We start from the raw sequence: 24,731 nt of genomic DNA on the forward strand, positions 1-24,731 counted from the left end.
ATTAATTTTATATTGATAATAAAACATCTCAAATAATTTTATTTTAAAATTGTTGACTAATTTAACACCTAATTTTTGATTCATTGTTACTTTGTAGGAAAGTAAAATTATCTACAAAAATGTATGAAGGAAGAAAAGAAGATCTAGCATGGGAACATGGGTACCTGATTGCCCAATGTAAAGAATGGATTTGTTTACAAATACCGCGGAATACAAATGAAGAGTGGTGGTGCAACAAGATTAAAAATGCACTTAGCAAATTATGACCCGCAGCATAACATAAAATTCTACGACAAATTACCTCCAAAAGTTAAGCAAGAAATGAGAATTGTTTTAGAAAGAAAAACAACAGCTAAGGCCAAAAAAATAGAAAGAATGGATCAAATAAAAAATGAATTGCGTGGGAACTTGATGCAACCACAACAAATTGATGAAGATGATGATGTTGACAATATCGCATACGCGCCTGATATTTATTCCTATGAAAGGTCTGCATATCGTCAAGCATTCTATGCTTTGAAACAGACGGAACGGGAAAGAGACCAATCTCATAGGTTTGCAGGTAGCCAATAAGGAGGTAGTTCAGGGGCTGATAGTAGTGGAGGGCGACCTCCGATGAGGGGATCTCAAAGTGTGAGAGAGCTAAAAACAGAGCCATATATTTCAAAGTTTTCTCAATATTACAAGTCAAACGCAGCAAAATAAAAAAGTTTGAAAAATTTATTCAAATGAGGTAAAATAAAAGAAGAAATGAATAGGTTGATTTCAAAAATTTTTATATATGATAATGTTCCACCTGAGAAGGCAAAATCACCTCATTTTAATAACATGGTATGGGGTTGTCAATCAGTTGGAACGAGAGTCAATCCACTGACACCCTATGAAATCAGAAAAAAAAAATACCTTGATTTAGAGATAAAAGAAATGGAAGATCACGTAGAAGAAGTGAAGAAAAAGTAGGCTACGTATGGTTGTACTGTAATATGTGATGGATGGACAGGCCCTACAAAATTATCCATCATAAATTTCATGATCTACTCAAAAGGAAGCACAATTTTTCTAAAGTCGGTAGATGCTTTTGATAAAATGAAAGACCATGAATACATATATTCCCTATTAAAACATGTTGTGCAAGAGGTAGGAAAGCAACATATTGTCCAAGTGGTGACCGATAATGGCAGTGTCTACAAGAAAGCGGGTCTAAAATTAATGAAAAGATTCAACTTGTATTGGACTCCTTGCGCCGCCCATTGTATTGATCTCATTTTTTAAGAGATCGGAAAAAGAGAGACAATAAGCATAGCGATCTTGCAGGGGAGACAGATCACTAATTTTATATATAATCATGGATGGTTGCTTGCTAAAATGAGGGAGCACTGTCAAAGGGATATTGTGTGTCCGGCCACACAATTTGCTACAAACTACATTGCCCTTGATAGCCTACAAAAAAAAAAAAACAAGTAGGTTTAAAATCTCTATTCACATATGATGAATGGGCTGAGCATGCTCTTAGTTGAACAAAAATGGGTAGAGATATTGAAAGCACAGTTCTTAACCATCAATTTTGGTATAGAGTGGCAAAAGTTTGCAACATTTATGAGCCTATATATTGAGTATTGCGTACAGTCGATAGTGAAGTGTGGCCAACATTAGGAGTTGTATTTGAAGCAATAAGGGTGATGAAGTAGGTGCAAGAAGTGCAAGATGGGTTCTCAAAGTAATCAATGACCGGTGGGAAAGAACCCTTGAACATCCTCTTCATGCAGCAGGTATAAAATATTTATAAATTTCAAGAAATTCATATATCAAAATACTTATTACATATTTATATTTTACTTTATTTGATTGACAGCTTATTTTTTTTTAAATCCAAAATGTCAATACAAAGAAGGTGTTGGGGAAGATCCTTATTTTCTTGATGTAGTTCACAAAGTTTTTAACACCCTTGAGCCACATTCCTCGAGCTTGGATCAAATTGGAAATGAGGTATATTTTTAAAATAAAATAAGTCTTAATCCATGTTTAATTATTCAATAACAATTTATTTTTTTAGATTATTTTATTTAGAGATGCTAAAAAAAGCTTTGGAGAAGCAGCTGCTAAAGCAGCTAGGGCAACCATGACACCTAGTAAGTATTTATATATAAATGTACAATACAAAGTTACAAACTTCAAGTACAATCTACTAAGTACTAACTTGTGTTCTTAAAATATCTTGCATAGCTAATTGGGGGATGATGTATGGATCAAGTGCTCCAATCCTAAGAAAGCTAGCATTGCGCATTTTGTCACAAACCATATCTTCATCAGCTTGTGAACGAAATCGGAGCACATTTGCACTCATTCACACAAAGCAAAGAAATAGACTAGCCTACACTAGACTTCAGCAGCTTGTTTTTTGTTATTACAACATGAAGCTTCGAATAAAAGATATGGAGGCCGAAATGGACAAAGTGGCTAAACAAGATCCCCTGGACCTTCTTGATATATCAGTTGAATTGGGTGATGAGGATGAGTATCCACTTTTTCAGTGGATTAGGCCATCCCATCTTGATGAACGAGACGAAAGTCCCCATCCACAAATGGCCAAGCATCCACGAGATGACTTTGGCATTGATGTTAATCAAGTGATGGTAGAAGAAGTAATATCTAGTAGTAATGACTCACAAATGAATCTTGGGTCTAGATATGGAACTTCATCCACTATGCCCTCTGGTGGTGATGATGATAATGACGACGATGATGCTGGTGGTGACGGATCTAACCCCGGCGGTAGCAGTGGGCAAGGTGGTGATGGTGGGGACTATGGAGGAAATGAAGGATGGCAGGATTATAGACCAGAAGTGAAATATACACGTCCTTCCCAACTAAAGATGAGGGTCCACAAAGAGAAACACGTCCAGTTGATAGGCAGTACAGTCATAGAAAGAAAAAAGGGAAGATGCATCAAATAGAAGAGGATACCTCTTCCCTTAGTATGGGATCTATGAGTATAGGAACAGAGCACGACTCTAATAGTTATAATGGTTATGAATCTATACAGAACAGCTCCTCACAATCTACATATGGCCAACCGTTTTCATATGCAAATGAGCAAGCACAACAATATGGAAATTGGCAACCACATGCCCATGGGTATGGACAAACAAGCCAAGAATATGGGTATGACCAGCATGCAAACGCAAAACAATCCTATGGAAATACACAACAAGTAAAACCTGCAAGAAGACATCCTAGTACACGAAGATCTTCTGGTCAAGTAGAAACTGCCATGAACCAAATGACTACGAAGGAGTATGAACAACACATGTACACCTATACTCAATATTTTGGAAATTATATGACATGGAGTGATTATTGTAAACAATATATGTCATCTCGAAATCCTAATGATAGGGATAGGAGAGATGACTTTGAGCCACCAAGGAAGTCCATGTGGTATTAGATCATTAAATGTACAATTTTTATTGACAATGTAGTTGTTTAAATGATAATTTGTTGCCTAAAATCAATAAAGGAATAACTTTAAAAATTAATAATCATTTGAATGTTCTTCAGTTCATAGTTTGTTTCGCGATATGCAGTTTAATATCCTACACACTAAAAACTTGTCATATATGCATTTTTTTTAATGTATTTTGATACCATATTAAGCATAATCATCTATTCTAATATTTTCTAAAGTTTTATTATAAATTTCCATCATTCACTATAAATTTCCGTAATTTCTTTAAATCGAAATCGAAATCGAAATTTCTATCGAAATTTCCGTAAATTCAGACCGTCGAAATCAAAATTTAAGCCCTTGGGTATGCCTACTACATACACCTTTTTTTTCTAAAACCCACTCTTCTTTTCCCTAAACTTTTCCATTAATCTTCTTAAAAGTTAAATAACTTCTATGGTAGATCTCCCAGGCATAAAACCAAATTAATTTTCTGAGATCTTTGTTTCTAACCTTAATCTTTGTTCAACTACCCTTTCCCATAGTTTCATCGTATGACTTATAAGTTTAATTCCACGATAGTTATTACAATTTTGAATATCTCCTTTATTTTTGTATATAGGTATTAAAGTGTTTTTCCTCCATTCATCTGACATTTTCTTAGTTTTTACAATAGTATTAAATAAATTAATTAACCAAATAATTCCGTTATCACCTAAGCATTTCCAAACTTCAATTGGGACGTTATCTGGTCCCATAGTCTTCCCATTTTTCATCTCTTTTAGTGCAAACTTAACTTCGTTAACTCAAATTTTGCGAATAAATCTTATATTTTGTCTTTTCCTAATTTGACAATTCTAAGTTTAAGCCTTCTATTTGGTTTTCATTAAACAACTTACTAAAGTAACTTCACCATCTTTCTTTAGTGTCTTCGTCCTTAACCAAGACAATATCATCCTCACTTTTTATACATTTTACATTTCCTAAGTCCTTGCTCTTCCTTTCTCTAACTTTAGCAAGTTTAAATATATCTCTTTCCCCTTCTTTTGTACCTAATCTATCATACAAACTATTAAATGATCTATATTTAGCTTCACTAACGACCTTTTTTGCAACTTTTTTTGCCTCCCTATATTTGTCAAAGTTATTTCTGTTTCTACATTTTTGCATGTTTTATACCAAATTCTTTTTGCCTTTATGATTTTTTGTACACCTTTATCCCACCACCAACTCTCTTTGCTATTCAAGAATCTTCCCCTTGATTCACCTAAAATCTCTTTTGCTATCTTTTTAATAGAGGTAGCTAATCTATTCCAAAAAGTATGTATCTACCCCATCCTCTATGGTCCAATCACCATCTTTGATCATTTTATCTTTAAATTTGATTATATTTTCTCTTTTTAGGTTCCACCATCTAGTTCTCTTACACTGGTTTATTTATCCTTTTTCTTCCATTCTTTAATACATATATGTAACACTAAGACTTTATGTTGTGTGGTTAGTCTTTCACCTGGAATAACTTTACAATCCTTGCATGATAAACGATCTACCCTCCTAGTTAAAAAAAAATCTATTTGACTTCTATTTTGTCTACTTTTAAAGGTTGTTAAGTATTCTTCTATCTTCTTAAAGCAAGTATTCATTATACTAAAATCATATGACATAGCGAAATCTAAGATCATCTCCCCAGACTCATTTTTGTCTCCATATCCATATCCTATATGTATCCTCTCATAATTTTTATTATCTCTTCCAATGTGTCCGTTCAGATCTCCTCCTATAAATATTTTCTCAGTCCCTGGTATGCCTTGTATAATCCGATCCATATCTTCCCAAAATTGTCTCTTAAGATTTTTTGCTAAGCCGACGTGAGGAGCATAAGCACTAATGATATTTAGTATCTCTTGTCCTAATACCATCTTGATTTTTATAATTCTATCAACTACTCTAGTTACATCCACAACACTATCTTTTAAGTTTTTGTCTATAATAATGTCTACTCCATTCTTATTTTTTTCTTTTCCAATGTACCAAAGTTTAAATCCTGATTTATCAGTTTCTCTAGCTTTCTCCCCCACCCACTTAGTTTCTTAAAGGCAAATTATATTAATTCTTCTTCTGATTGTATCCACAATTTCCATGTTTTTGCCCGTAAGTGTCCCTATATTCCAAGTTGCTAATCTAATCCTAGTTTCCCGAACTAACATTTTTACCTGCCCACGTCCAGAATGATGCAGGAACCCTCGCATATTTGACATCGTACCCGGGTTCCGACACGGCGCATTGCTTCGAGGCGACGACCTAGCCCACCTTCACCCACTTTTCGCTACATCGTAAGGGATGGCCCCAGCAAATATTTGGTAAGGATTCATATCATAGTGATCTAACAAATTTTACGCTGGCTGTTAGCTACCTAACGCAACCCTCCTCCTTTACCCGGGCTTAGGACCGGCTGTGTGTGAAAATATGGTACAAGAGAAGAGGACAAGAAGTCCTAAATAACAATACAACTGTAAAACAAACAACTAAAAGAATGAGCCCCAAAAGAAGTCAAGAACACCACTCTTGTAAATGTTTTTTTAATTTATTAGAGCATTTTGGAAGACCAAAGTCCCCCAAATATTAAACTTTTTTTTTGGCTGGTTGCTCTTGACAGAGTTAACACTTGCAGAGTAGCAGGCCTTTGAGGGTTTTATCTCCGAATTTGTGTACTTAATGTTTCGACGGTTCAAATCAGATTCTTATCCTCTTTATTTTTTATTTTTTTTCCCCTTTTTTTCATTACTCTTTCTCTTATAGGGTTTGGAATAAGTTGTCACTTGGTCTATTTAGAGAGAATTGGATTTGTCAAGAGTAGGTGGAAGATTTGTTGGCCATTTACTTGCAGTTTTTGGTAAGAGTAGAGATGGCTTGGCTTTGTGAAGGTATGGGGTTTTAGCAGTTTTGTAGGGAATTTGGTCCAAAAATGAATGCACATATTTTTATGGGGAAGAAGATGATGCACCTTTTGGCTTCCCTTTAGCCTTCTGCAGCTGACTGTTTTGAAGGAGAGTGATTTTCAGACCCATTACAAGAATGGAAGGAGTTGAAATTTTGACTGTAGCTTTTTTTCTTTTTGGTTTTCTTTCTTCATAAAAAATGTATTATTCTTCTTTTTGTACATTCTTTCTTCTTTAATGAAATCTCTCTTTTTTGTATCAAAAAAATGAAAATAAATTTCCTTTTCTTCACTAAAGAAAAGATCGCCAAAAACATTATGAAAAGTTTTAGAAGCTCAAAAATAATATCTCTTCAAAAAATGATGAGCTAAAATCATCTACTTAACAGAGAATAAAATTTGTTTTGGAATTCTTCCAAGAAAATCATGCCCCAGAAATCTCCAGTGGAGACTTGAATCTCACATAATAGCTGTCACCTTATTATCAAAATGAAACCAAAATATGACAAGTGAGGGGTGAGAAATTCTTAGATTGAAAATTTCAAATTGAATAGAGCCAAAAACATAAAATATGATTTGGCATACATTTCACTCTGGAAGACACAAATGATCCAGGGAAAAAAAAAAAAAAAGAATACTGTCAACAATATCTAGAGCATATTTATATGCAGCTTCTATTGACATGCATAAACCAAGAACAATATGATGGATTGAGTAACAGAAACATAAGACATAATATGAAAAATAATCAAACATAATTAAAAGAAAACAAGTAGATAATTGACATGTAAGAAGTAATAGTCCCTAAACAAGAATAAGGAGTGATAGACCTGGAAACAAGAATACTAATATCGAAAGTTGACATGACAGTGTTTATACTAATGAACAAACAACCTGGGGTGATCCAGCCGAGGTTGCTTTTTCAGTTAACCGATCAAACAATTTCTCATTTTCTTCATGCAACCTCTGCACAAGTAAACAAAAGTCAATTGAATGAAATAAGCAATAGTAATAATAAATAACATCAACAACAACAACCTTCGCACATCTTAAATAAATTGAAGTTTCAATGAAGAAAATACAGCACTTAGGGTTAGAGAGGAAGAAAAATAGTAGACCAGAATAGTGGGAGAAGACTAGTAGATAGTCCCTTGAAATTTACGATGTAAGCTCCTATCAGTACATGACACACAAAAATATCCCCACTCACACCACCTAATTACTACAATAACTATTCTCTCCCAACAACACCCTTGTGTATTCTGAAAATGCATCTCAATTTATACTGTGATTATGCTTGGAGAATCTCAAATAAATTATTTGGTGTTGGGAGAAACTTGGGTTTGCCCAGCATCGGTGGAGGGGAAGCTGTCCACTTATTTTGAGGGCTTTGGAAGTAGGAAGGAGAGGGCTGCACATTGGAAATGCAACATCTTCACAGTGTTGTGGGGAATATGGCTGGAGCATAATGCACGGATTTTTTTAGGAAGAAAATTGAACTGGCAGCTGGTCCGGGAGAATAATCAATACCTGGCCTCTTTATGGTGTGTTGGCTTAGGAAGCTTCAAGGAAGTTAGCTTTCTGGAGGTTCAGCGAGAATGGAAAAATATTTTGATCTGATCTTTTTTCCAATTTTTAATTTTTTTTATTAGTTTATTTTTCTGGATTCTTCCAAATTTTTTATGGGAAAAGTCTATTTCTCCTTTTTCTAAATTCTTCTCTTATCAATGAAATTTCTTCTTATGTTATTAAAAAAACTCGCCCTTGAGACAAAGGCGACCAGATATCACCTAACCCCAACTTGTTATAACAATTAGACAGCATGGGATTAAATAAATGACCAGATATCACCTAACCCTACTTGTTATAACAATTAGACAACATGGGATTAAATAAATCTTTTGTCAAAATCATAATTATCCACAGAAAAATGCAGTGCTCACAACCTTCTTCAACACGGCATCCCTCACAAAATGATTCTCAGCCTCAATACTCCTCAGGTGAAAGTTGCTAGCAACATAAATAGCAGCTTGATTATTACAAAACATATCTATAGACTTACAAAGGAGACACCAACGACACAAGCTCACTAACACTATGAGCCACTGCCATAGCTTAGTATTCTACTTCAGCACTAGACCTAGTTTGTTTTATACACTACTCCATGTAACAAGATTACCACCCACAAATGTAAATATTTAGTAATTGACCTTCATCTTCAACTGAAGCAACCTAATCTGTATTAGAGTACCCCAAGATCTCGCAATTTTTATTAGATTATAGTTTTTGAGATACCACAAAATTCTTACAAACAGCATCCTAGTGTAGGTACTTGAGATTTTCCATAAACAGACTCACCACTGCCACAGCAAATGATATGTCAAGTATAGCAACAATAGTCGAGAAGATCATCTTGCCAACCAAATGCTTAAATCAATGCTCGTCCAAATTTAGTCCAACATCCCTAGACAACTCCATGCTGTGATCTGTAGGATTATCAACTAATTTAGCTCTCCAACTTACTAGTCTCATTTAGCAAGTCCAAGATTTAAGATAGGTTCAACCCTTCCTTAAATCGTACAATCTCAATGCCAAGAAAGTAACATGGAGTAGCCTAATTTGAAAATTTGGTATTTGGCATCTACAATCCCACTCTTGTCACTACCAGCGATGATCATTAGCATAAACTACTGAAAGTACCACATGTATCCTTTTGACATGCGAAGATCGATGACTAGTGTAGCACAAAATAAAACCAAATGTAGAGACCACCATACTAAATTCAGCCAATCAAGCTCGAGGAGACTGCTTAAGACCATAAATGGTCTTATGCAACCTACATACCTTAACACTCTCCCCTTAAGCAATATACCCAAGAAGTAGTTTTATGTACACCTGTTCTTGCAGGTCCCCGTACGGGCATTCTTCACATGGTCTAAGGGCCAATCTCAATTAACTGCCAATGAAATCGACATACAAACACAATTTAGCTAAGCAACCGGAGAGGGGCTCTCAAAATAATCACCACCATATGTTTGGGTGTACCATTTGACAACCAATCAAGACTTCAGTCATTCAATAAATCGTCCCGACAAAATATGGCACCTAATCAACTCCTTAAGAGCAGGAAGATCAACCAAGTACCATGTCACTTCAGTGGACAAGGTTTCCATTTCTTCATCCATTGCATGCTTCAAATTAGGGCTAGCAAGCGCTTCAACATATCATAAAGGAATAGAAACCGAGGAAATAACAAGGTAAAAAAAACTAAAGTAAATTAGTAATAGCAAGGTGAAAAATTAAAACATAATGAACAATAGGATAAGCAACCAAGGACAGCTAATTACAAGTTCGGGTACCTTTTCTATGGGCAATGGGCAAATCCAAGACACATTGAGATAGAGCTTTGGAACCAAAAGTCAAGACAGTGAAGGAGGGAAAAGGCCTGCACCATGGCAGTGATGTTTGTGCCTACTTTTCATTGTTCCTCATCCCTTTCCTTGACGTACAGGGATTTGGTTTCAACTGAGAATTGCTGATGGTACTAGTGGGTTTCAATGCTATAGGCAAAGGGAGGTGCACCCCCCGCAACAGCGCCCCTTGGATTTAAGTAATAGACATGCAACCATAAGACTGTCTGGAAAACTAATGGACAGTTGTTTAACCCAAAATTCAGCTTGCCAATATTGCAGGAACCAGCTCAAAGTTGATTGCCAAAATGAATTGTTTTGGCAGGCTTCTAAGCACAAATTTCTGCACTGATAGAACAGCAACCAGATTTGCTCATAATTGATATTTATTATGAGATTCCTACACAGCTCATGTGGAGTAGGATTATCATTGGAAGGGCTTGACAAGATCATAATTTGTGTAGCATTTTGGTGCAGCTCTTCCATAAGGAATATTAAGATCCAAACAATTTTCATAAGAGTTTGAGATACCCTAATAACATAATTAGCACAGTTTTTATTTTCATAACAATTTTGGTATATATTGTTAAATATCATTTTCACACATCATACATCATAGGAAAAAAATAAAGTCACTGCTATCATCTTAAACTATGCAATCAGATGTCTTACTAACACAAAATCAAAACAGCTAACAAACACTAGTGTACAAGAGATGAAACTATTATATGTTACCAAAAGGCAATCTGAAAAAAATAAAAACATAAAGATATTCAAAGGGTAAAGGATTTTCTCAAAAAACTATACACATTATTCCATGGAGAATATACTATAGAGAGCATGCCAGCATACCAAATGATAAAATGGTGATTAAATAGTAGGTCTCAATGTTGACATAGTAAAGCACCCTTGAAAGTGACTCCACATCATGAGAAATTCATAAATCTTCATGAATGACAGGCATGGCAACCAGAAGGCAGCGGACAAGGATACGGACTGCTTAAAAAACCTCAAAACCTAAATGGAACTTTGTCCCATCCTCTTGGGGATAACTAGACAAAACATTCCTATCCATTCAGCTCTATTTAAGGTAAAATATGAGGTTAAATCATGAGTAGTAAGGAAATTTCCCATAGTTTAACTCTACCAACTTTCTGAAACATCACGTGTCTCCATAGATCCTCTAACTTGAAAAAGGTTATCAATCATCCTTAGTCTTACAATTAGTGATTCATCTTTCCAACCACCCATTGTCTTCACATGTATGACCTCTAATTTGATGAAGAGATATATCAATAATCCTTGCAAAAAGTCACTTAATTGGGTGAAATAAAGTGTTCTTAAACTTCACACACATTGCTGGCACACGACCAAACAGCTTAAGCTTTTGGATCAACCGATGATTAACATGGTACTGGCCAAGGTTGCCAGGAGATCTAGAGTATAATTTTTGTGCCTGTGTTCATCATTTGTTTATCAAAAATAATCTCATTCCCCATAATCGGTACATGCAATCAGGCATTCATGCTAAATGTGCAGGGAAGGTTTGATATACATTACTGGCCCACCAATATGTGATCAACAATAAAACAATATTAGACTTTCTCTTGCTTTGTATATTATGATGCTTACCCAAAGTTCTCAAATCTGCAATTCATGGCCAATTTTATCGTTGATTGACGGTTGGACAACTCAGCATATTTCAATCACTCTACAGACAATTTATTCTTCAACTGCCCACCACTCAACAAGCTATATGGCTGTCTGCTAAAGTTGCTCAGTCAGTTTACTAGATATACATTACTTTCACCTAATGCCCCATTTGCTTGGATATCACAATATAACAATATGCAAATTTCAAGTCTAAAATAACAAATTCAAACAAACAAGTCAAAACTGCCCAGCTTGATGGCCAAATAGCACAAAATTTTGCACTACTCCTGTGGCATTAATCCTCAATCACTATAAATATTAGCACCTCCAAAAGTGTAGAATTATAAAGTATAGTAGACCTCAATTAGCACATCACGTTTTAATAATTCTTCTTCAAGCTTCTTGGTAACTGCTGAAGAATCCATGCTATCCCCAGCTGCCATGTGAATTGATGAGATCCCAAAAGCCGATTCTGGGCCAACTCCTGACCTAGCTCCGCTTGAATAAAGAGCATCATTGAGTTGTGACTCGATGCTTCTAAGTTTAGCCTAAAATAGAGAAACAAACACAACCACACACGCACACCAAAAAAAAATTTAGATGATGGCAAAGTAGAATTATATTTCTTGATGAGTGAAAAAAACAAGGATTATTTTCATGAATGACGATAATTGCAGCTCAACAGTAAAAACCAATTTTAGCCTACATCAAAGAGATAGACAATGCCAAGCACACATGCTACCCAAAAAACACTAAAATGCAAAATGAAATCTACCATGTGAAAGCCTAGGGGGTCATGTGACAACAAGAAACCAATATCCCAAAGTAGTTCATGATCTTAAAAATAAAAAAGAAATCAAAATATAAAAGAATCAACTTCCTAGTGTAATTTTTTTTTTGTTCTTATGCTTTTTTTTGGGGGGGGGGGGGGGGGTGACGGGTATTGGTGGTTCTGTCTGTCAACCTGCAAGCTTTGAATTGTTGAATCTTGTTGTTGAATCTGCATCTTTTGGTTTTGCTCCACCTGTAATAGCTGAGCAACACGATTTCTAAGCTGAGCATTTTGGTCCTTCTCTAACTTATATTTATCTGCAACCATAACATTCTCCGACTGCATTAAAAAGCAAAAGAAATCAGCTTATTAAGTCATCAACTTGAAATCACAGAGTGGTCTATGTTGTGATAAATTTAATAATCAATTTGAGTCCCAAACTATGAAGTGCTGTTGTGCTCAGTGAAGCACAAATAACACATTCTCTCATGCAATAAGGAACAAAACCTCAAAATGATAAAGGCACTAAAAGCTACACCCAGGGATGTAAACTTGAAGGAGTCCTGAAATCATACAAAGAGAAAAAACAAGTAAAAAAAAGAAGGAAGTTTCTCCAAAAGAGATGGAGGGATGAAGGCAAATGAATAGTCGTATATTTCCCAATTATAAGTCTTAGACAAAAAGAAGTGATCCTTAAATCAAGTTGATTAACAATGTGGTGGATCTGGTGCAAGGGAAAAAAATCTGAGGAACAAGGGAAAAAATCTGAGGAACACAGGAAAAAAGACATAGATTCAATTCCACCAATCAGAATGCAACTAATAATCAACAATAACATAAAAATATAACTGACTATTGAGATCATTCTAAATCAGTTAAACAATAAGAATTACAAATTTACAAAATCAAAACAAGATTAGCAATTAAGTCATAGTGGACAGTGTTCAAGTTTGCAGAAAACTAGGACCCAACTTATTTATATTGAAGTCGTGATCAGAAGAAAAAAAAAAAATGAGATGAGTTGGGGCCAAAAAATCTTGACCTAGACCTCCCTGTTGGAAATTCCAGCCCCAAGGAGATCCAACAGAGGAAACTCCATTCAAGGAAGCTTGGATAATAAAAAGTGAATGGTGCCCTTAATTTAATAAATTATGACACAGAAGGAACTCACAAATGTGAGATATAGACCTTCAGGCTGACAACAAGCAGTTTTCAGGGGCAAGTCAGACAATTATGTTGAAATTCAAAGCTAAATGTTGAGTGAAATGTAACAGGCTAAAAAAAATTGAGACGGCTGAAAATAAAAGATTGTTTAGTAACAAAACCTTCAAATCAGACTGCAATGCATGAGAAGTTCTCCACGCCTTCTGTACTTCATTGAAGAGCAGGACACATTGATCATTTGCACCTTTGAGTTCTTGTTTCAGTCCCAAAATCTCTTGCTTCAGACTCTGGGTTTCCTGTTCTTTTTCATACAACTCCTTACGGGCATCATTTGCCTACAAGATCCATCATGAAACAGAAACTGGCTACAAAAAGTATGCATGTGTAATTACAATCAAATTAACACACTAACTAGCACAAGGCTACCCAAGTAGAGTAATGGAAATTAATCTCAAAACCAAACACATTTTTCGCACACAAGTTTATAACAGGAATAAGATGCCCCTCACAGCAGTAAGAATGTTGACCTATAGTTGGTCTGTTTTCCTTAAACACATATTTCATCAAGTTTTTGGAGCCTTTTGGTCATTCTCTGCTCTACACTCAGCCACACCCCAAGTAGCATCAATCCAAACTCTATTTTACAATTTACAGACTAAATATAGGTCTACACCAAGTCCCTACCTTTCAGGCCCATATCCATATAACCAAAAGAAGGATTCACCCATTTGAAGAAACAAATCCCTCACAGTAAAAAAAGGTTTGAGTCGTGTTTCAAAGAAAAAAATGTGTTCCACTACAACTTTCTTTTCCTGTAGTTTCTGATGGAGGTTGCCTTTCTCAGCAATCCCTCAATTGAATTCAGCTTTCCACTCATCAGAAATACATGTGGTGTTCCACTACCAAGTTCTGAAAGCATATGAGAAGATAGAAACTTACAACATCTCTCCATTTCTTAATTGTATCTCGATTTCCAAGGCTTAGAACAGCATTTCGAGCCCTTGCAGAAAAGTTAAGTGATGACAATGTCTCAGACTTATTTGCAACATTTGGACAGATGTTGACAATCATCAAAGTTTTTGAGCTTCCACCTACAGAAATTAGAATATTAAGAGAGAGAGAGAGAGAGAGAGAGAGAGAGAGAGAGGGGGGGGGGAGGGAGAGGGGGGGTGTTTAATACTTCCTCGACCAAGAAAGAACTCAAAAGGACAACAAATAAAACATTAAGACAGTACCTAAAGGACACATATAGCTACAATAGATGTCTGGTCACAACATAGAAGAATGGCAGCCATAGTGTGTTATAAATGATGCATGTACAACATTTCCCTCCAAAGTGCTATAATATTGGTTAGAAAATACAGATTGTAAGAAAGTGTTATACGTGCATTTGATAAATTTAGTGGTTGACCATTTCATGAAACAGTGGATCAGCAACTAGCTCTATTCAAATGTATAATGCATGAGAAGACTGTTCTCCACTTATTGTTCTTGAAGGTACATCAGAAAGATCAGGAGTTGCTTTGATACACCACGTAACAGTGTGTATAGCCAGAAGAGATGGTGATGTGACATCACCAATGGTAGTTTGATGCTATCAGAAGACAGAGAAAGATCCTTCACTCCTTCCAATATTTTTGGAGAATTATTTCTGCAAATGTTGGCATAACTGTAAGATCTCTGGAAGGGGAGGAATGCCAGGGTTTTTGGACTTTAGAGAACAACAGAACATGTGCCCATTTGGGTGGGTAACCATTACAGAGCTTACCGAGGTGAAATAGAGTTGCAGTTAGGGTGGGTGAAAACAACCCAATGCAAACCTAAGAAGAATTAGTAACAACCTCACCTCCCCCAAATTACAACTGTAACCATATTCCTTCTCCCCCTACCATTAGCCAAACATGGAAAAATTTACAATTACAATCACCTTCCCGAACCCACTTAAACTTCATCTTTTGCCTCCAACTCCCCAATTCACTAAAAATCATCTCCTCAAATTCATTCATCAGCTTTCCCCTCTTCACCTTATCACATTCCATAAGAACCCCCTGCCTTTCCTATCCATAAAATTAATCTCACCAAAAATGCTGTCTTTTTTCACCCTGAAACCCACAAAAGCTTGAATATTTCAAATTTCAACTCTTGAATCCCAAAAATCTTCAATGAGTGCACAATTCAAACCTAAAATGGATAATCATTGTTAAGACATTTCAAACCTAAAACACAGGAAAGGTCAGTCTCTGGGAAATACTATTTTGAGTGCACAATTCTACCTAGAGTCCCAAAATTTAATGCATGTTTTCAGAGTGTGGCCACTTCCCTTAATTTGCTCTGGAGTGGAGTGGTGTTTCTTGCACCAACTGTGGTAGAGTGGGGGTAGAGTGGTGTTTCTTGTGTCGCTGTGGTGTTTGGCGAATGGCTTCTTACAGCATATGCCTATGGAAAATTTTACAGCAAGATTGGATTGCTTTGCTCCAGTAAAGCTATTCTGTATTTTTTTTTTTCATTTTTTTTTTTTTTTTTTGTTTGATTTTGTCTTCTTATTTTCCTTTCTGCACAGGGCGGATATCTTATTCTCACTGATTTCTTTTCATCTTTTTGCTGTATTCTTTCTTTCTTTCTCTGATACACTTCTTGTTATCAATACACACACACACACACATATATATATAATGCCTGCTTGCTATTTTCAATTTTCTTTTTTCTTCTTTTTTTTTTTTTTTTTTTTTTTTTTTTTTTTTTTTTTTTGGGTAACGCCGGGTATCCACAGCCGTCAACGCGCGTCCGTTTTACGGTCCGCACGCACCGGCATGTGACTAATCCCACGCCCTGTAGCAGGAGCCCCACCCAACAGAATATTGCTTAAATTGGTTATGAAACCAGGTAAAAATATGAACAACTCAGGACTTCAGCATTGTATTTAAAATGCTGCCAGCTCAACAGCTTATGCCCACTGGGGATTGTACCAAAAACCACAGTTCGGTAAAAGTTATGAAAGAAATTGCCACTGGGAAAAAAATATTCTTTGGGGGGGGGGGGGGGGGCCCCCCCCCAGAACTCTGTCAGAATTGGTTCATCCATAATTCTTCCATGCTCCAGACATGCGTGAGGATTTCAATTCCGACCAACATTATGGATTATATAATGCATACCCACTTGTCTGTGGGTGGCCTCATGAGCAACAGGGAAAAAAAAAAAAAACTTGAAGCTCTTTTGCCATGGAGAGCTAGAAAATTATACTTGAGCCTATATAACTATATAGGTGCTCAACTTTGAACCCCCACTTCACCGCACCCCTCCATATCCAAAAATAAAATTCGGCTCTGATACAGCAGGGAGTACTGCTCAAATTGGCTGCGTGATGAAAAAAAAACCATGAAAAAGAAATTTTTCCAGCACCATCATTGCCAACAGAATATTGCTTAAATTGGTTATGTAGCCTAAAAAGGAAAAGTCTGAGTCTGAGCACCAAGGGGAGTAGTAAAAACATCTTTAAATTGGTTATGTATTGCTGAATCAACCAATTTTTCAGTCAGCAAATTTCCTTTCGTAATAGATGATCAAACCAATTATCCTCCCAAGAGGTGCGAAAGCAACTCAGAATCAGAACAGCACTACAAGCCTTGGTCAATCTTGATGGGGATAATATTTATGACTATATACAGGCTTACACAGTAAAAATATACATTCCCAGAAGACCAGCAGCAATCTAACAACATATGCCCATGGTTATTAAAATCGAGATCTGGATCGTAGGATCGTACGATTCTACAAACCAGATTCACCCAAACGATCCAAGTCGCAACAAAAATCAGAATCAAGTAGACTCGGGGTAGAATTGTAAAAGAATCGCTAAAATCGTAGAATTGGAATCGTAGAATCATAAGTGGAATCGTAGAGATCCTACTCTGTTACTGGTTTGGGATTTTTTAACCTTTTTTGGCTTCAATAACGTGGCCCAATAGATGTTTTTATTCACCCAAAGGCCCCAAAAGGTTTATGTTTGGTCCAAAGTCTTCTAAAACTGGGGCAAAATGGTTCCCAGCCTCCCATCAGCGAACAACTTCAGCGGAATCTGCACCTGACTTCCCTGAAGTTCGACACGTCAGTCCTCTACTCATTTAAATTCAGCAACTCGGCACCTGAATTTCTCTCTTGTTTGACAACCAGAGAGCCCCCCATCTGGTGAGTGGTGACTGGTGTTTGATCATCAGCAGCAGCTAGCAGTCTAGCTGTTTGAACAGTTCTTTGGTGTTCAACAACCAGAGTTCCTGGGGTTCGAAAAAACTCAGTCCTCAGTTCTCTTCCTTCTTTGGTGTTCGACAAGAACACATCAGTCCTCTTCAACACAGAGTTCTTGTTAGATCAGCAGCAGCCAAGAAAAGAGCCAAATCAGCTGGCCCAGCAGAGCTGCAGAGGTATGCCTTGAAACAAATTTTTTGCTTCTTGAAAAAAGACTCAATAATGGGCACTGTTTTTCTCCTTCTCCTTTTCTTGCTCTTCTTCTTTTTCTTCTTTTTATTGTTTGAACTTTTTATTGAATTTTTAACTTCTTATACTTACTAAGTTACTAACCCAGCTTTTAGTCTTAAGACTTGTCATAAAGTTCCACATCTATAATTTTTTAATATTTATTTTACATTGAAAGTAGAATCTTAAGATTTTCAATCCAATTCTACAAATCAATCCTGCAGACTCTCCAATGATCCCACTTAGAATCCCCATTCTAACAAGCTTGCATAAGCCTGAATTGTACTCAATTGTACTCACAGAACAATTGCAGAATATGCGAAAAGAATGGGAACCAATCACTAGGAAATGAATATGAACAAAATTCCCATTCTACATGACCACTCAGCCATTTTTACCAATCCTTCTAGTTGCCTTGCATCAATCAGAAGGAACCTCAACAGGAAAAAAAAAACATAATTGATCAATCCAGAATTTTAATTAAACAGAAAACAAGACTTAACTGCCATACAAACATTGCCATTTTAGTACCGGGAGAATTTTTTTATATATTGTAGCCATAAGTCCAAGATAGAATGCCATCTAACGCACACACAGAGTAGTAGAAAAATACCCAGGGAGTCTGCAAGTACTTTCGTAAGCATTGAATTTTCATAAGGAACAGTATCCTTCTTTGAAGTCAAAGATGACAAAACATCTCCTAACCTACAAAATACAATATCAAAGCAGTAAGAACATACCACATGAAGACCAGAGCAGGGAACATGACTGTTAAAAAGCTTGATATACATTGTTGGCCCACAACCTAACAGCTTAAGCTTTTAGGTCGTGGTATTCTAACATGGTATTAGAGCTGGTTAGTGGTTACCAGGAGGTCCTAGGTTCTAGTCTTGTTGCCCACGTTTATCGTGTGGTATTTAAATAAATTATTGCAGTCCTTGTAAGGAGTGCTACCAGTTTATCTCTCCACGTGCTATCAGGCTGTACGTGCAAGGGAGCGTTAAAGCTTGATATACATTGATGGCCCATAACAGCTTAAGCTTTTAGTTAAAGTGGCCTTCTAACAATTACAATCTGGCTGGCTAAAATGTGAGACCACATACATGCCTAGTGACCATGGCCAAAGTCTTCTGTAAACTAAATAGGATATAAGCAATTCTCACAATTCACTTCTGAGTTCAAATTTCAATAAAAAGGGTCTCAGGATGTTCCACCGTAAATGTGGATCAAAACCTAAAAATGAGATGGCATGGCATTGCCAAGCCAAATGTCACAAATATGTAGTGCACAAAATGTAAACATGTAAGAGAAATCAGCACTGCCTTCTGTAAGCATGATACTTAGGTGCCAAATAGTGCTATTTCAGAAAATAGATCCAAGGATGCATTACATACGCTGAAAGTGATTTCATGACGTGCAGTAGGTCAGTTACACGCTCTCCAGTATCATCTTCCACATTCAGACCTTCACTTTCACTTCCAGCTAAGTCTACAAGAGAAAGCTTGCTATACAAGTTTTCTCCAGTGATTGAATTGTTATAATATATGTGTATTGTGACAATCCTGAAAATAAGAAGCCAAGATCAAATTGTTGGAATATGCTAATTTTAATTGAAAATAATTCCAACAGAAAGCCAAATATAGCCAAACAAAAGAATTAGACAGATAGTTGGAAACAAAATCATACATATACATGCATGAGTTGCATCACCCCCAAAATAGGTATTAACATATGGAGTAACTGTTGAAAGAGCACATAATGTTTTTTCCCTTTTATAAGATCACTAAGCTAAATCATTTTGTGAATCAATCAAGTTAACAGTTGGGGAAATAATCCCGAACAAATCCCCAAGTTCTCCAATTTCCTCACTTGTCCACACAAGAATACAACACTTTGAAATTGATGGGCTTGTAAGTTTAGGTTGGACTCCTATTAAACGATGTACATCCTACCACTTCATTGGCCACTCAGACTTCACCTAGTCCAAATTCATAGCACAGCAGTTGCCATTGATGAGTTTTGATAAATCAATTGCTAAAAGAAATTAACTTTATATGAGTGTTTCAGGTTTTCAGCCACTAAATTTCATCATTTTTTTCTTAAAATAACAAAGAAATTTAGTGTTTCTAAAATAAAAAGGACACAGACCAATTAGTTAAAACTCATTTCATCAAGCTAATTTTTGGTCCAATTGATTAACAGGTGGAATTGATAAAATATACCATCACAATACTCTCCTTTAAGGCTTATCATACAACTACACAAGTGACTACTAGAACTTATTGCGAGTACAACACCATTCAGAGTGTTTGACTTCTCTCCAGTGGGATACAGTCAAGCATTGTCAAATGACCAATATAATCACCCACTTCAGCACCAACAATAGTCAAGAACGCACAACCTGATTTCCATTTACTAAACCATGTTCGCCAAAATTTGAATTTGACAGATGAGCCCATCCATTTATTTAAATTAAATTCCTTGGAAAATGTTATTGAGAGCAGAGTCCATGCTGTTGAAGGTTGTTCAGTCAATTTGCTTTTAATTAATCTTGATCTGAGATGCCTTTTTCTACGAGGGAAACACCCTAAACCAGCCACAAAGTCAAGAGGGTGAACTCCTGCCCTGCATGCTCCCTCCCCCACCAAGGGAAAAAGAAAAAGAGAAACAGCCAGCAACCAGGTAATGGGACTGTGGAACAAAATTCAAACCCTTGACCAAACATCATATATTGTCCTTACCGTGCCAGTGTGGTGGCCCACTAGAGGGTAGATAGGGTTGCAATATTAGCATATCTTAGGAGTATTAAGTCAGCACATGCGAGAGTAACCACATTATGCAAGACAACCATCATCTACTTTAAAGGAAAAGCAGTGCAATGAACATTTTGATACAGACAAATCAGGATCAAATCACTTGCTAAAGCACACATTGACTTATTAAAATATTTTAATAAATTTTATAAAAATAATTGCTCTTTGGGAGGGAAAAGTAAGACTAATCCAAGCAGTCTTCCAAAGATCTTCTAGCTAAAAAAAATGCATCATCAACCATGGAGGACAAAGAAACATTTACCAATGACACCAACAGAAAACATTGCACAAGAAGAATGAGGAAACAGAATATAGGCCATACAGATGAGATACATTAGACTTTAATAAATCAGCTCCCCGACTCTGAAATGCTGTTTTTAAGACTCTGGAAAAGGCTAATGGATTATCAACTTTCTCCTGTACAAGTTCTACAAAAGAATCTGGGGAACCCATCTGGATTTTCGGCAGACTGTTTCTTGATTCTGAAAGCAAATCCTGCACCTAAAAAAATATAAGGGTAGTCCACAATCAAAACATGATAATGATGCCAAGCTCAGTATATATCAAACAAGATAGGACCAGATTTAACAGTACATAATTATGCCAGATAAAGGAAGTCCACCAATAGCAGGAGATGAAAGTGAAGGAACCTGTTCATTGTAGAGCTCAAAGAGAGTAACAAAGAAATTAAATCGGGAAGTAGAATTTAAATCTGAATTGGATAAATCAAACAGCTCCTCGAAACATCGGGCATATAAACCCCGGTCATGGCTAGATCCTTCCTGCAAAAGTAAAACACGAAACTAAGGCAACATAATGTGCTAAATAACATAAAATCAGAATACAAAAAGTACAAGGCAGAAATGGCACTCTATTAATATACTTAAGAAACCCTAAGAAGGCACTAAAGTACCAACAATATAATATAACTTGTGTGTTTTTTGAAGGATGACAACCAAACATCCTTTCAGATTTACCAATTGCCTAAACTGCAACAAAATGATCCATCAATCATTAAGAAATAAGCACACACACACACAGATACATGCATGCATGCAGCAAGAGGGGCGGGAGGGGGCAAACCAATGCCATAAAATTGATGTAACAGTAGTATATCCATTTTCTATGCAAGAGGGATAAAAATGTATGCTTCTTTCCTCGTCATTTTCCATTCCATAAATTCACTGGTGACATGAAATCACCATCCCTACTAAATTATCACATAACTACCATTTGTTGTTGGCAGAACAAATCTATTTTTGAATTCATCTGTGTTTAGGGCCATCACCTAAGCTAAATTAGACTTTATTTTATGAGACCATTTTTATTAGATCTTCACTGTTAAATCTTATTTTATTAGTTCCAGTTAAACTAGTTATTGCATTGTGAAATAGAGCTCAAGCAAGATCAAATGAGACCTATATTATCAGTTCTCAAAGTCCATCAAATGAAAGAAACTCTATGGAAATTGTAAATTTACGTGAACCCAAGCACAAAAGTGTTTCCAGACATCAAATAACTTGAAAGTAAACCCACAAGGTTCTACTTGCATGCAGTCAACTGAAAATCAAAATCAAAATTTCCAGATGCCAGCGCTTGCTAATGTGTTCTCTAGCATATTCATTGGCATTTTGAAATTTGGAAGACACTTGTCAGATTATCCCAGACAGTTCTACCTGCATACAGACAACTCGAAATATAAAAAATAAATAAATAAATAAAATAAAATTCAGCTGCCAAGATTTACTCTCCATTATTCAAACCTATTCATTGACATTTTGAAATTTAGAAGACACCAACCAAATTTTTAAGGCAAATTCAAAGCCTGAACTACTTGAGATTCTACCCAATTTTCACTACATTTAGTTCCATATTGGTGGTAATTTTCATCCGCAGAACATCACAGTCATCTGTACCTTGGAAAGAAATAATTGCAATTTATCCAAATTGTACAAGGATACAAAATTTTCAGCAGATTTTAAAATTGCAGCACACTAATTCTGAATTGGCTTTATGTCAGAAGGAAACAGTAATTAGGGGGGATGCCCAGTACTATAAGCCTTTTTGGGGAAGAGAGACAAAACGAGGATGCCCAGGTTCTTCGAATGATTTAGGTCTTAAGCTGGTGTGTCCGGGAGGGGAGGAGTTTAGTACTTGTTTGGAGGGGGCTGGGGCGAAAATACAAAGCAAAAAATTGGTTAGGGAATTGGGTATATTAGCGTCCTCAATTACATATGATAAAGTGGGAAGGGTCTCAGGGGTCTTAGCTGGTGCAAAATGAAGATCCTTCCATGGAATGTTAAGAGTTTAAGGGGGTTGAGTAAAAGGAGTGTTGTCAGAGATTTAATTAACAGAACTGGCCCAGATATTTTATTTCTCTGGGAAGCCAAATTAGAAGACATTAGTCCCCAACATTTTAGGAGTACTTGGGGTACAAGGTCTAGGGAGTGAGCGGTTTTTCCTTCTTCTGGGGCCTCAGGAGGTCAATTGGTGGCCTGGACACCAGAGTTTGTTTGTTAAATGACTGTATACTTGTTCTTTTTCCCAGTCTGTTTTGTTAGATATTAAAGGAGTTTGGGAGTGGTGGTTTACTTCTTTGTACAGCCCTACTATTTATTCTCAGAGGAATAATATTTTTTGAAAAGTTGGCCAGCTTGTTTGGTCTTTATAACCTGCTGTGGGTGGGGAAGGGTGAATTTATCATGGTTATTAAAATCGCAATCTGGATCGTAGGATTGTACGATTCTACGATCCAGATTCACCCAAATGATCCAAGTTGCAACAATAATCGGAATCAAGTAGAATTGTGGTAGAATCGTAAAAGAATCGGTAGAATAATAGAATCAGAATCATAGAATCGTAGAATCTTAAGTAGAATCGTACAGATCCCACTCTGTCACCTCGATTGGGATTTTTTTCCCTTTCTGGGCTTCAATAATGTGGCCCAACACATGTTTTTATTGCCCCAAAGGCCTCAAAAGGTTTATGTTGGGTCCAAAGTCTTCTAGAACTAGGGCAAAATGGCTTCCAGCCTCCCATCAATGAACAAATTCAAAAGAATCTGCACCTGACATCCCTAGAGTTCGGCACCTCAGTCCTCGACTCATTGAAATTCAGCAACCCAGCACCTGAATTTCTCTCCTATTTGACAACCAGAGAGCCCTCCATCTAGTGACTGGTATTTGATCAGCAGCAGCTAGCAGTCCTTCTGTTTGATCAAAAGTTCTTTGGTGTTCAACAACCAGAGTTCCTGGGGTTCGACAAAAACTCAGCCCTCAGTCCTCTTCCTTCTTTGGTGTTTGACAAGAAGACACCAATCCTCTTCAACACAAAGTTCTTGTTTGATCAGCAGCAGCCAAGAAAAGAGCCAAGCCAAGAGGCCCAGCAGAGCTGCAGAGGTATGCTTAGACTCAATAGTGAGCATTGTTTTTCTCCTTCTCCTTTTCTTGCTCTTCTTCATTTTCTTCTTTTTATTGTTTGAACTTTTTATTATATTTTTAACTTCATATACTTACTAAGTTACTAACCAAGTTTTTAGTCTCAAGACTTATCATAAGTTCCACATATATAATTTTTTTTTCTTTTTTTTTTTTTACATAGAAAGTAGAATCTTACAATTCTCAATCCGATTCTATGATTCGATCCTGCAGAACCTCTCCAACGATCCCACTTAGAATCCCGACTCTAACAACCTTGGAATTTATAGTTGTTCATAATATGAGGGAGAGGTCAGGGATCTGTACGGTGAATCGAAGGATGAGAAGTTCCGATAATTTTACTCAGGAATGCGACCTTAGAGATGCTCCCTTAAATAATGGCAACTCTACTTGAGTGGACCCTGGGGATAGAGCTTGCTCTCGCATTGATAGATCCTCTTTACAGATGTTTGGGTAGATTTGTTTCTGAACATTGTACAAGAAGTGCTGGTCAAACTTCCCTTTGATCATAGCCCTACCCTCTTGGATTCTAATGCCACTTAATGGTGACCCATCCCCTTTAGATTTGAGAATATGTGATCTTCCTCATTCATCTTAATGGGGTGGGCAGGGGTGCCAAGTTCAGGGGT

General features: G+C 36.5%; 1 protein-coding gene across 2 annotated transcripts in view; it reads right to left on the minus strand.

Annotated features, from left to right (window-relative positions):
* Positions 1-24,731, minus strand: part of LOC131160115 (kinesin-like protein KIN-14B) — a 68,998-nt gene that overhangs the window by 24,318 nt on the left and 19,949 nt on the right. For both annotated transcript variants that reach the window (XM_058115467.1, XM_058115459.1), the window contains exons 6-14: positions 21,316-21,447; positions 20,988-21,166; positions 19,247-19,414; positions 18,466-18,557; positions 14,322-14,473; positions 13,544-13,717; positions 12,411-12,557; positions 11,806-11,994; positions 7,278-7,349 (exon numbers count right to left, since the gene is read on the minus strand). In XM_058115467.1, coding sequence (XP_057971450.1) covers positions 7,278-7,349; positions 11,806-11,994; positions 12,411-12,557; positions 13,544-13,717; positions 14,322-14,473; positions 18,466-18,557; positions 19,247-19,414; positions 20,988-21,166; positions 21,316-21,447 — 1,305 coding nt within the window. The remainder of the gene's footprint in view (positions 1-7,277; positions 7,350-11,805; positions 11,995-12,410; positions 12,558-13,543; positions 13,718-14,321; positions 14,474-18,465; positions 18,558-19,246; positions 19,415-20,987; positions 21,167-21,315; positions 21,448-24,731) is intronic.

Source organism: Malania oleifera, chromosome 1, assembly GCF_029873635.1.
Source record: "Malania oleifera isolate guangnan ecotype guangnan chromosome 1, ASM2987363v1, whole genome shotgun sequence".
Classification (NCBI taxonomy): domain Eukaryota; kingdom Viridiplantae; phylum Streptophyta; class Magnoliopsida; order Santalales; family Ximeniaceae; genus Malania; species Malania oleifera.